Source organism: Rhipicephalus sanguineus, chromosome 4, assembly GCF_013339695.2.
Source record: "Rhipicephalus sanguineus isolate Rsan-2018 chromosome 4, BIME_Rsan_1.4, whole genome shotgun sequence".
Lineage (NCBI taxonomy): Eukaryota > Metazoa > Arthropoda > Arachnida > Ixodida > Ixodidae > Rhipicephalus > Rhipicephalus sanguineus.
In genome coordinates, this window is record NC_051179.1 from 2365525 (window position 1) to 2379984 (window position 14460).

Sequence of the window (14460 nt, forward strand, 5' to 3'; positions counted from 1 at the left end):
TTGACAACAGTCCAGAGGAGGTTATGGAGGCGGCACGATGAGAGCCTTCATTAGAAAGGTGCATAGAAGAAACACGCATCATATTTTTTAGCGCAAACAGGAAGAAAAAGAACGAACTGGCTGAGAAGAGAAGAAGACAGTGCACAGGGCAAGCGCTAAACATCAACTGGTTTTATTTAGAAAAAACCACGGAAAAGACAGATCACCTAAAGCGCATGCGCGCAGTCGTAGCATAGCTAATCAAACATCGACATGAATAATCTGAACTCGTTGCCGTACAAATGTATAGACGTATCACTAATACACTCTGTGCCCTTGCTCCTAATATGGAAAGCTTCCAGCAACTCCCTTCCCAAGGTATCACCACCCCTACCCAGAATCTTGATCTCGCTTAGCCACGGTGCACACGTGCAGGCTGCGCAATGAACCGGTAAATGCGCATTACTACCATTTTTCAAGGACAGCTCATGTTCCCGCGCACGATCGTTGATGCACCTCCCGGTCTGACCTATGTAGGTCTTCCCACATGATAGTGGTATGGCATACACCACGCCTACTGCGCACCTCACGTACGGCCTGGCATGGTTCTTTTTGCATCCATGCTTGTCTTTTTCATCGCATACGCGGTGCACACATGCAGGCTTTAGGTGATCTGTCTTTTCCGTGGTTTTTTCTAAATAAAACCAGTTGATGTTTAGCGCTTGCCCTGTGCACTGTCTTCTTCTCTTCTCAGCCAGTTCGTTCTTTTTCTTCCTGTTTGCGGTAAAAAATATGATGTCTGGGATACAACACCAACTAGCCCGAGAGGAAGTTTTATAGAAGAAACACGCTTGGGCGTGTCTGTGTGTTCTGCGAACGCATTATTTTCTTGGTATTCCTGGCGCTGCTTGGAAAATCATGTCAACTCAGCCTTTTTTCCCCACTAAAGCTGACATGCAGGCATCAAAATTCTTGCTTTTGCAGCTGTTTTGGAGCACAGGGTGTCTACCGAGTTGATATTTCTAAATTCCCTGAGTTTTCCAGGTTTTCCCTGAGTGTTTTTGCTAAAATTCCCTGAGTGAAACAGAACTTTGTTTTATGTCAAGATGGGTAGAGACCATATCGCTCGGTGGTGTCACTCTCTAATACGCATGTTAGAAAATGAAAACGACTTAATCCCATTTGAATAGTACATAGAACAGATAAACCTCAATACAGCGAAGTTTGTAAAAGCGGCAACTCACTTCGTTATATCGAAACTTCGTTAAACTGAAATTCGACCTTTCATGCAAGGCATGGTTACTGAAGGATTAATCTTAACTGAAAATGCCACAAGAATGTTCGACTAATATGGCAACATGAAAAGACCTTTTTTTTTTGCGTGAAAAAAAAATCAATTTTTTTTTATCGTGAGCTGCAGCAATCACAGTTAGATGCCTTGCCAGAGTGTCACATGTAAAGACGAAACAAATGCGGGTTTAATGCACTGCGGAATTGCGCTTGTTCTGCTCCTGCGGGTTGTTGTCAAATCCTCGTGCGTTGCCTAGAGCAATGCAACGCCTTTGCTATCATGTTGCCCAACCGATCCATTTGCTCTCTACGAACGCACAACATCGAAAACCATCCCACGTTACAAAAAAAGAGTCACAGTTTCACCACGAGAGCAAAATAGTAAATCCGATAGCAACAAAGAGGAATTTTATATGAATATAGGCTAGCAGCTCGCTCCTTCAGGAAACGCAGCAGCTGCACTAAGAGAAGTGCCCTATCTATGTATGGCTCAGGGGCGGATTCAGGTACATAATGGGGGGGGGGGGGTACAAAGGAGGCTGAAGCCTTTTTACCCCCGCTCAGCAGTGCATTTTGGTGGGTCATGCATATTTACAACAGCCCAGAGGGGATTATAGCGGTGCCTAAGAAGCCTTCGTTGGAAATGTGCATAGGGAAGCAGGAAAGGGTAGAGCGATGAGAGGTAGAGAGCAGGGACAAGATTCTCTTTACCCCTTTTGGACAGTGGCAGGCAAAGCAACCTGACAAAGGGGGCAAACTCGACAAGCAGCCTGACAAAGGAGGTGGACGACAGGCACTGAAGGGAGGGGGCGGGCGCTGGCTTAGGGGGGGGGGGGGCGATCGCCGCTTCCGCCCCCCCCCCCCTGGGATCTGCCACTGCTATGGCTTCAACGGAAGTTTTGCAATTAGAGCACAACACCTACAAAGGTATGAGCCGTCTGCTGATCCCCACTAAAGATACCGCGGCGCACGCGACCACGCACGCTGGTACAAAGTACGCACTTCCTGTCGGACTCACGCAGCCCCCCTCCCCTCCCCCCCCCCCCCCACCACCTTCCCAACGCGCTGGCTCCTATCTCCATGTGCCCATCATGCGAATGAGACGGTCGGCTCGTTTCATCTCTGCTTAAGCCCCGTTCGTCGGCAGCGCTCGCGCACTTTCACTCGCACATGGAGCATACGACGCGCGGGGTGATGTAATCGCGATTTGGACTTTACAAGGAAGATCATGGCGAAGGCGAAAAATTCGCGTCGGAGTGTCTATATAATTGCTATCGCAAAAAAAAAGCAATATAGCTGCGGGCTAAGATCGCATGAAAGCACGGCTACAGCCTGAATTACGGCACATCCGATTATGGTGGAAACGTACGTTACTGTTTTCCGACATCGCGCGTCGAATCGAGCATGTGGGACCCGTGCCGGTGTCGCGAATTCCGGTCGCCGCTATGCCATGGCTCTGAAAAGTTTTGTAATTCGGCTTTGTGGCAAACATCCACGTGGTGTGGCTGGTAATTGCGAGCTGTAGCCCCAAAAAATATCAGTCGACTGCCTAAAACTTGTTTGAGCAGTGCCCTCATCGGGAAAAAAAGAAAGAATGAAGCTTTCACTTGCTGTGAATGGGCCCGTTAGTTACGCTAGCTCTCGCCTGGAAATTTATTATATTCTTCACGGAGTCCTAAATAGCATCTTTGAAGCTCGGGATCAGAGCGAGTGAGCTCTCCAATAACAGCCAACAAGCGTCGTCTTTTTTCTCGGCGATCGGGATGGCTTGCCAGATACGAGCCTTGTCGAAGACATCCGCTTCCTGCACGATCGCGATCGCTTGCAAGATAACTCAAGCTCGTTACATCTACTGCTACCTCTTCTACAACTAATGATGCTTGTTACTTGACACACGGCGATAACAAAAACACCATATCGGGCGCTAACGCACAGCACGCGCGAGAAAGATTACAGAACTACACCGCGTACTCACAGAACACCCTTACAACATTGCGCGATACGATGTGTCGTGGTTCGCGGTTCCCGCATGCCACGCATTAGCCGGATTCTCTCCCACTTCACCACTCCGAAGGCGATGACAGCATCCAGGTGCGCCACTTCCCCGCAGCCGCAGCGGCCGTTTGATTTGAAAAATGCGTTCACAAAATATCGAGCCAGTGCTACCGCGACTTTCGTTGCCTTTCAATAAAGTTACTGTGGATTTTCCCTGATGGGAGCGCAATTTCCCTGAGTTTTCCCTGAGAATTTCCAGACTACCCAAAATCCCTGAGAATTCCCGGTTTTCCCGGTCGGTAGACAACCTGGGAGCAGTTCGGTGCAATTTTTACGATTTTTATGCTTTTGGAGAGCTTGGCGCAGGAAAACGGAATCGTATCAAAAATGCGCAATATGCGCAGCTGTCTCACCCCTGGCAACAACTAAAGGACTGACGTGCACAGCTTCAGTACTGTGGTACCGTACCTCGTGGGATTTCGGGATAACGAATACAACTCGGGTAGCAGGAATATAATAGAGGTCATCTGTCTGGTGGCCAAAAATACATACTAATAGTTGCGGCTAAGCGGAGATATGTGAGATGTCAAAAGGAGGTAAAATATATTTCTTTCTAGCAGACAGAGACAGATGAAACAATGGCTCCTTAATTGAAAGGGCAAAGCATGTTTATAGCGCTCACCAATTCGTGGCATCTTCGGACGCAGCTTGAACCCCGTAGACTTCAGTATAAGCTACTCAAATGCACTTTCAAAGAAGTGCGCACTTGAAGGCATTCGGAAATAACCAAAGAAGCGAATTAAATGCTTTCGCGTAATCTATGAAGGCTATATATAAGGGTTGGTTATATTACACGCATTGCTCCTGATTGATTTATTTATTTATTTATTTATTTATTAGAATTACCCTCAGGGCCAGAGGCATTACAGAGGGGAGTGGTACATGAGAAAAAAAAAAAAAAAAAACATAATACAAACGTTGTTCTACAAATACAATGTTAGCTAAAAGATATAAGTAACATAACAAGTCGTAACCAAAAAAGCAAGAATGAGACAGTTTGCCGAAAAAGAAAACACAATTACATAATTGGTTGGTTGCACAACAGGACACTTGAGCTTAAAACGTTATGAAAATGAGAATGATGAACAATGGACGTAATTGATCCTGGAAGATTGTTCCAGTCCTGTGAGGTGTGAATATGGTCTACTTCAACAGAAGGCGTGCAGGGAAGGGAAGATTAAGAAACTTGCAGGGCTAACGTGGCCTCAGTTAACCTTAGAAACATGGCAGAGGCCTTTGCCCTGCAAGCACAGCCCATGATGTCTTGCAGCATCTGCTACGTGGCTCAGAAAAATATGTGGGTTGTGTGCACTCACCTACAATGTCCACAATCACCGAGTTGCCCAGAATAAGTGAGAATCCCAGCAGCACCCAGGGCAGGTATGGTGCCTGGAAGTTGATGAGCCCAAAAAAGTTTAGCCGAAAGTATGGATTCCGTCGGCTCCAAATGTACACCAGCATGGTGGTGAAGGCATGCCCCAGGAACAGCTGGTTGACAAACATCCCGATCACCTGTCGTACCGCTCAGGAGAACCACTCGCAAAGGAATTTCAAATTGGCATAGAAAAGGTAAACGTGTCCAAATGAGTAGCTGCTTCGTTGGATGATAATGTCAACACACGGTGCTTGCGCCAGAACTAGTCCAATGAGGTGTACCAGCTTTCAAAAACTTGACCATTTCAGCAGTGATTCGAGTGCTAAAAATTCATTGCTAGCGTCTGACCCACTGCCGTACCCCATGCTTAATGCATTCAGCTGCAGTAAGACAAAGGGTAAGCACAGTCGTGTTTTTTTTGTTTGGCACCACAGTTATATGAAATGGTGAGTGCTGTCGCATAGAGATGCGTGTACAGACAGGCCCCTAACTGCGTCCCTCAATAAGCAGCTTGTGTATGCAACAGCATGCTGTGATGTTAAACTAACTTCCCTGTCGCTGCTCAACCATTGCACACCAGTGTAGACACAGTGCTGGCTCCGACAACAAAACACTCAAGTCTACGTAAGTTGCTTGTCAAGACACACACAGTAATGGAAGCAACATTTTGCTTCTTGGAGCATACTCTGGAGCAGAAAAAATGCTAGTTTGGAGCAGCTATTGACATTTTCGGAGCAGATGGCAAAATATTCCAAATGACTCCTGCAGTTTAAAGCATTATTTAACCATCTCATAAGTATTAGTATTACTTATTATTAAACATATTGCACATACAATTATCACTGCAAATTACAACAAACAAATAATTAAGCAGATGGGTGGTCACTGAACACTAAGTAAGATGAGCTATATATTTAAAATATCGGGTACTTGTGACAAAAATGATATAAAACCGATGAAGCTGAGCCCCAAATTAAAAAGAAACTAGAATCACATAGACACATTATTAATGAGAACCAACAGACTGAGAATGAGATGAGAATCACATAGAGCTGTTTATAATCGGTAACAGAGCAAAGAAATCTTATTTTCACATTTCACCAAAAAGCCTGCATTTGAAACTTCAAAAAACCAAGTTCGGATAGGTTGAAAAAACAGCCTTGCCATTTCTTGTGGCAAAAATGAGGTCAGAAATGACAAAGTGATAAATGTGATCAGTCACACATCACAGTCCTCCCACCAGCAGTTAGTACTCAGTAAGATATCGAACTAATCTCACACACATTTTACCAAAATAGTCTGCCTGTCATGTACAGCTACATACAGCTAAATTGGAGACATATCTAAATACAGCTAAATCGGAGGCGGCAATTGACACGTGATGGTGAGAGGGATGCAACACGGGTGTAGCTTCGTGCGTCGTCAGGCGAGCATGTCGAGTGAGCTCTTCTCGAACGATTTCACGTATTGTCGACGCGAGATCAAACGGCATGTGTTCGTCAACACTCGCAACGGTGGTTACATTCGGTAGGCGACCGAACTTGGGAGTGATACGCCGCATCTTGAGGGTCTCGAATGTGCGACAGTGGCGTATGACGTCGGTTACTGTGCCAAGGCTCTCTTTGCCGATGAGGAACTGGTATACATCCTCGGCAATGCCCTTCAGTAGGTGGCCAACTTTGTCCTCCTCTGGCATGGAAGGGTTGACGATCTTGCAGAGCTTCAAGATAGCCTCGATATAGGTCGTGCACGTCTCTCCCGGGATCTGGGCTCTCTGCAGCAGCGTTTGTTCCGCTTGTTTTCTCTTTGCTATGGAATCTCCGAAGCACTCCCTTATTTCGGACACGAAGCGATCCCAAGACGTGAGGGCATCCTCGTGGTTCTCATACCAGACGAGCGCTGTGTCTATCAAAAAGAATACTACATCGGACAGCTGGGTCGCCGCGTCCCACTGGTAGTACTTGCTCACCCGTTTGTAGTGTGTGAGCCAGTCATCAACATCCTCGCCAGATTTGCCACCGAATGTGCGAGGCACTATCATGTCCTGACGCAACCAGGGACCAGGCGCGCCCGAAGCTGGCACTAGCGGTGCTGCTGTGACTGGTGCAAGGCCTGCAGCTGCGGGGATCCGGTTCTCGTCTTCGCCGTGAGACATCTCAACCGCCAGTGGTAACGGGGGCAGTCCAGCAAGGCAGCGGCTTCGGCGTAGATCGGGCGCTTGCAGAGTCGTGTTGCTCGGTTGATTACCCAGCACCTCCACCACAAAGCTGTTACGGTTGAGGGAAGGTTGACTGTGTTTATTTACAGGATGAGAATGAGACACGGCAGTCAGACGCAAAGATGGAGTCCTCAGGCCGCACCAGACCACTTCGTCTTCCTCCTCTACATGCCCGGCTCATACCACAGCCCAGCCCATACTGTAGCAATATCAACAATGCCACTACTTGTGGCATTGTCGATATGCTAGTATGGAGCTAGTATAGAAACTCCATACTAGCATACCTATAGTACATACTATACTCGCGGACAAATTTTCTTGGCAGTGAAGAAAAGGCTACGGGGGCGGAGCTACTGCACATTACTGCTCAGCAAAGTAGTCTGGTATGGCGCGCGTTTTGACTTTAGTTTCAGTTTGTGAACCTTCCGTTGTCTCTTGTGACGGCTGTTGGATTATTCGAACGGCCATGGTCGAATAATAACATTGCATACTATTTGCTTCGTCTGCTTACACAGCCATATGTTAGTGAAACTAGTCACAAGTTCCTTCAGCGAGTCATCGGAAAAGCTGGAGGGCGACGAGCTCTCACCTGAAGACTGAAGGCACCATTTTGACTGTGAGGAGCACGTAAAAGTTGCGACGTTTTCACACGTGCAAAAAACGTGAAATGACACTGCATATAGTAAAATAAATATAAATTTTATATCTCCTTGGTGCGTGCTGCGCCTCTTTTCAAACAGTATCGCATAGAAAATAGAGCAACCTTGTTTTGCTTAATTCTCACGCAGAAAACACGGACGCAATTGTGGGCCTTTTTTTCTTCAGCGGTAGCACACGCGTAGTTTGGCTCTGCAGCCTTCTCATCATTGCCAACAAAAATGTCTGCAAAATATAGAATGATAGTATACAGTAGAGCACTGCACGGGCTCGGGCCTACCCGAAAACCCGAGCCCGGCCCGGCCCGTGGGCCGGGCCGGGCCGGGTAAAGTAGCTTTCACGGCGGGCCCGGGCCGGGCTCGGGCCTGAAGCTCCGGGCTTAGGGCCGGGCCCGGGTTTGAGGTGGCGGGCTCGGGTCGGGCCGGGCTTGGACTTTGCTCCGTTCTTAAAGGGTCATTAAAGTGAAACACTGAATCGGCTGAGACCGATAAAGTGTACTCTGAGAACCCGAACGTCATTAATTCCACTATCAATGAGTTTATTAATGAAGGAGAAAATCAAGGTCAAAGTTCCATTTTGAAATTTCGCGCTGAAATCTCCGCACGTGACGTCGCGGATTTCAAACTGTATTCGTCGTATTTTGGGGACATTGGCTCAACGAAATTTCCAGAAATTTGATATGTTAAGTCTGTGACCCCCTCAGAGGTCAATGTACTTCATTTTTACCCACTATAAACTACGTAGGGCCCAGTAAATGCCGTCAGAATCTATGACGTCACGGAGTTTGCTGCGTGAATTTCAAGTTGGCGTCGTTACCTGCAATTTCATGCGAGTTTTCTCTCTTACCAAGAGTCTTGTCGCGGCGAGCGTGGTGCTTTTGGAATGGTAAAAGAGTAATTTACTGATAATAGAAAAAATCGTTGTTCTCTTTAATATTCCTTGTTCCGCATACGCTGTGCATGCATATATGTCCGGCATTTTATCTCGAAAAAAACGCTTTTTTTATGTGGGGTAAGCTATTTGGAGAAGTTTTATGAGGGATAGGTACTGAACTCCTTTGCTTCTTGCATATGAGCTATTAGATTTACCTGAAACGGGCGAGCTAAAAGTAAATAGACCAGGCACTTATATGTAACATCTCGCTATTCCGTGCTTTATTTCCTTTCGTTATTATTTTGTATCCCAAATGTTACTCTGTAATCGCAGTAATAAATGTAATGTGTAATGCACAGTGATCGCTGTTGCGATCACAGAGCTCCAAAGCGGGCAAACGTTGTTGAAATTTAGAGCCCCCCTCTAAAACGAAAGGACTGCACGGAGTCTTGATACATAGAATCCCTATAAAGGCACATTATTTTTCCGTGACTCTGTGACGGCTTCCAGTGGTCATGTGGCGCGAGATGGACATGCACAGCCTGCTTTGTATGCCCGCATTGTTAACATCTGAGCTTTCGTCTTGCTCCGCCATATCAGGGCTCTCAAACTCACCTCAGCTAACGGGCCGCATTCACAAAAATTTACTCCCGCAAGTGCTAGGGCAATGACGAAGGTAGGAGCGTGGGAGGGGGGAACAGGTTTTAAAACTACCGTCATTTCACAGCAGACCTTTCCCATATCTCATATACAGGATCATTTCTGAAGGGGATTTGGCGGCAGGATTCCAACAACATATCGTTGCAAAATAGTGCGAAACGGAGCAACTTGGAACGCGCCAGACTCTATCGAAGAACAGGAAACCGATGGTCATCGAGGGCACGTGCACATGCACGTGGCCGGCGCAGCAGTTCGCCTTTAGTATTGCCATTAACGGACGTCTCTCTTTCACGTCTGGGGAACCAGTCATTTCATATCACCCATAGTGACTGAAATCTGGACGCCAATACTGAAATATAGCTTTTGTTTCACGGTTATGTATCAACACACGGTGACCGCAGGGGGTGCCTCACGAAAAATATGCTTTCGATCTGTCATGCCTGTGTATCTCAAGAACATACTTATAAAAAAAATGGGATGAAGACAGTCATGTGCGGGCGGAGAGCCGCTAGCGAGAGGTCCGCGAGCCGCGTGTTTGAGGCCCTATATAGTGCGCTATATAGTGCGAGAGCTACATGATACTGCCACAGCAGCGTTGGAATGTGCAGGAATAGAACAGGTCCATTAAACAAGGCGTGGGGTGAAGTATATTCGCTTGGCGAAATATCTGGCTTGAAAAAGGATAATGACAGATTCCGTGCCGGGTGATGTCCCCTTACCTCGAACCATATGCATCCAATGAGTAAGCTTCGAGAAGCTTAGTCGCGCATTTATTACCAAACTCGAACGAACACCGAAAATATATCGAAATTGCTTCGTCCTACTCCTGCCAGTCCTATATAACCGCGTAGTCCAATGGCCACCTTCTACCAATACAACATCGCTGGGAAGGCATAAACCATTATAATATGGATAAAACGAGCACGGTGGAAACCGTGCATAACATACACTGCTGAAAACTACAAGGAGAAGCCCTCAAAGAGGAGTTTTATAGACGACATTGAAGAGTGGCACGACGTTCGGGAACGAGAGAAGTGAAGGGATGAGCTGGACAGCTATGGTCATTCTGCAGAGGCCCACAAAGACATCCTAGATTTGCTCCAGTGGTGGAAGCTAAGAACAACGACTGCCGACGCCTTCGCAATTGGCAAGGCAGATGTGGTGCGCCCGTCCGGCCAGCGCGAGCAGTGCAAGAAGCTTTAGCGCGGCAGGATATGTGATGCAACAGCGCATGGCGTGCTTAAATCGGGAATCTCTTGATACTTTGATTTTTCGCTCAATAACATGTGAATAAGTAAACTTGCAGTCTGTGAAGACAGACTGTAACATGTGAAGAAGAAACTTACAGTCTGTATATACAAGCAGTGGTATGGTATATGAAAATAGTGCTATGACAAATAGATTTTTTCTTCCTTTCGGCTGATTATACGCATACACGTGGTGCACGCGGTTCCATACCTTTGCCCAGATTAGTGTATTTACAACAAAGGTCACAAATTTGTTTCTCTTGCTCTGGCAAGGTGCTACAATGGTGAAGACGGGTACTACATATCGAGAAGGGTGCATGGTTGGCTTTGTGGTTAGAGCATGCTATAAATTTCAATAGGTTATAAAGTGCAATAAAAACAAAGTGAAGTGAGCGTTTTGTTCTCTGCCAAGCCAATCTAGAGCACATGCTCTGGCGGTGTGCTCCGTGTTACGCGGCGGCGAAGCCATCACGCTGTCCAAATGGGAGGCTGCTATTATATACCAGCTCCGCGCTAGAAGAACAGCTATATGGGCAGGCCAACGGGCCCGCGACGCAGCAGAGAGACTTGGTCTTTCTGTTCCGATGTCGGAGCGGCCCGCAACGTGCTAGAGCGCGTTCCGATGGACCATAATAAAGTTTATCCATCCATCAATCCATTCTTTGTTGTTATTGCGCTCCCTATCGAAACTAAACTCGTCTGCAAATCACTTTTCTTGCTACAATGTCTGCTACTAAACACCCGTCATGATCCCCAGTGTATTTGCAGAAAAAATAGGTACAGTATACCACTGCCGAACAAACATTCATTGTATTCAGTATGTTCGCTCAGCTGTTTGCACCGTGAGCCCCTTTTTACAAGAAATTACCGTAACTATGTTAAAGTATAATTGTTTGCAAAACATGCGCCAACAAAGCGTAGATATTTGCCACTTAAAACACCCTGCTGTCGATTCCATGTTCGGGCATCACCACCTAGATTACTGGGTCGGGCCTCAGTCGGGCCTGATCTGTGGTCGGGCCGGGCCGGGCCGGGTAGGCGAAATTTTTTCTCGGGTTCGGGCCGGGCCCGGGTCTCATTTTGAGTCACCGGGCCGGGTTCGGGCGGGTAAATTTGAACGAGGTCCGGGCTCGGGCCGGGCCCGGGCCGAAAATTACGGCCCGTGCAGTGCTCTAGTATACAGCTTGTTTTTTGTTACGTTTAGGCTCGCTGGATGATCATGTGCTTAAAGCTCATTGTTTTCAATTTACCAGTGCCATTTCGGAGCAGGTCCGGAGCAGTTACTAACAAAAATTACAGCTTGGAGCAGCATTTCTCTTTTGGAGCAGTTTGGAGCAATTGGAGCAACACTTCCATCACTGCACACACAATGGGTTTAAAAAAAAAAGGACATACCGTGAACTCCCTTCCCCTCTAGTAGTTGTGAGAGAGCACATCTGCAGCATGCTTGCAGAGCTTCTGGATCTCAGCACTGCCGTTTGCCACGCTTGTTAGAGTGGTTGGCTCACGGTAGCACCTCCCATGCAAGTGGTTGTTCCAATGATGAAAGCGTGCCCATGACGAGATGCAAGCACCCATGTGGCTAGCCACTTCACATCGTGAGAGAAGTTACATATGTACACGGAATCACAAATTTTTGCATGTCTTTGAGTGTAGCTGCTTGGTACTTATGGTCATCAATGTCGAGGTGCAGTCGGGCAGCAGAAGTTCTGCTGGCATTCTGTCAATTTCAGAGTGCAAAGTGCAATGTTGCTCGAATGAAATACGAAAGACTTTACATGCCACTGCTGTTCTTTCCAAGTGCACTGATGCCATTTGGCTTCAAGATTGCATTCCTTTGTTTGAAAATGCTGAGCAATTATCAGAAACAACCAACTGCGACAATCCATGAGAAGCAATCATTCTTTGCAGTTTTTTTTTACCACACTGATCATCAAAGTTATGGCATTATTTCAATCCCGATCCAGTCTGATAATGCGCCCACAACGAGAAAAAAAGTGACCTTCACAGGTGCTGTAAAACCTATATATCCACTTTGCTCCATGGACGTTAGAGTTGTGGCGACCAAGGAGGTTAAAATAATATTTGCTAGAGTGGAGGAGGCGCCCCTCAGCTGAAGCCGCGTGCCGCCATCTTGCCATAGGCAGAAAGCGGGCCTTCCGCAACGCATGCTGCAGCGGCCGCGTAGATGTTCCAGCAGTTCTCTGGCGTGGTGGCATTGGGACGTTGTTGTTGGACTGGCATGGTGGCATCGCGCGTTGCATACGGCTACATAAATCGAGCGAAAAGATACTCAGGGGCCCTGCCCCGGTGGCCTAGTAGTTATGGCGCTCGACTGCTGACCCGGAGGTTGCGGGATAGAATCCCGGCTGCGGCGGCTGCATTTTCGGTGGAGGCAAAAATCAGCAAGGCGTTGCTTCGAGCTAGTTAGTTGGCAAAAATGTTTGAGGCCCGTGTACTTAGATTTAGGTGCACGTTAAAGAACCCCAGGTGGTCGCAATTTCCGGAGCCCTCTGCTACGGCAACTCTCATAATCATATCGTGGTTTTGGGACGTTAAACCCCAGATATTATTATTTAGGTACGCTGGGATGAAGTTTCAGTTGTAAGCAGAACATTTCGAGCTTGATGAAAGCTTCTCTATTTGCCGGAACACATGCTGACAGCTCGCAATCTGTCTCTAATTTCACATCTAACTGTCATTTTTTCCTAACCGGTTTCTTAAGGACCCAAATGTTCGAAGCACGTCGGGGCAGGCTGTTTGACGGAATGTCTGCAAGCCAAAAGACGGCGACCACATATGTTAGAGGCACTTCTCGCTGAATCGTTTCGATCGGACTGGCTGCGCCCCGGGAGTTGTCCTACCGTGGTTGACGCATTTGTAAAACACTTGCAAACCCAGCGATACACATTTTTCTGCTTGTTGATACCACTGGAGCGCAGCGCGAATAGGAAAAGGACGCACCATTTGCTATTCGTTGAAATTATATAAATAGGCGACTCCCTAGATTTCGTTATCGGTTGCTCTGTTGTGTTATTAAAGGGTAGCTCGCAACTACGACGTTAAGTAACGTCATTTGGGCAATACACAAGGACTCATTTTTTTTACATTCGTGCCTTTTCTTTTGTTATTTGTATTTGCTTATGCAGTGCAGCGAATAAAACCAGTAGGTCTCAACTGTGCGATGCTCGTTCCAGTGGAAAATAAAGCGACCTAACCGAGGCCCCGGGGTACTCCGGACGTTATGTGTTCAAATTGTAAAGAGTTTGTTTCAAGAAATGCTTCATGTTTCCCAAAGGGAGATAAAACAGCTCAAGATGAAAATTCTGCAGCAGAAAAATTGCAGACTGACCAAACCGAGCGAGGCTCGATCCTCAAGCGATGAAGACGAGTTCAAGGAACAAAAGCTCATGTCTGAGTAGGGCAGGGGAGTGTTCACTGCAGTCTTCCCCCATACATACAGCAACCCCTCCACAGGGCACAAAAAGACCAGAAATTTAAGGCACCTATCCACCCGACCTGCGGGAATTTGCGATAACGCTGCACTTATTTTTTCCATCAGCTTATGAGTATGTACACTCGAAGTTTATTCGAGCATTGTCAGCAGAGCGCACTATACGAGAACGGTATACAGAATTCCATCAAAGGAAATGCTGGCTTCACAGATGGGTCACTGTCTCGAAAAAGCCAGCCCGATGCCGCACAGACTCTGCACTGTACTTTGATTGTTGATGACAAATGAGGAATCATGTTGAGATTGTGGGCGACTAGTATGTAGTTAGATATGTGGACACTGGGACTGCAATGCATGATGACAGACTGCATGTGTATATGCTCGTTGGCTTAAACTTACGACTTAGGATGCCACTTTGGCGTTTTTAATTGATTCATTGACAGGATAAGAGAGAGCCGATCCAACGAAATAGTATCGAAAAGCTATATATCTATTGAAATGGTGGTGACTGCAAGCTGAATGCCCATATTTGAAGCACGTCCATGCAAAGCCAGAACTATTGGTTTTGGAGGTCCTTGAGCTTCTCTTGAAAAAAGAAATGGCTTTCAAACCTTGATGAACATATCCTTCTCGATGAGCATATCCTTGAGTG

General features: G+C 46.9%; 1 protein-coding gene across 2 annotated transcripts in view; it reads right to left on the bottom strand.

Annotated features, from left to right (window-relative positions):
* The window catches only part of LOC119389288 (derlin-2), a 184972-nt gene that overhangs the window by 39509 nt on the left and 131003 nt on the right, over positions 1-14460 (bottom strand). For both annotated transcript variants that reach the window (XM_037656490.2, XM_037656489.2), the window contains one exon: positions 4641-4836. In XM_037656490.2, coding sequence (XP_037512418.1) covers positions 4641-4836 — 196 coding nt within the window. The remainder of the gene's footprint in view (positions 1-4640; positions 4837-14460) is intronic.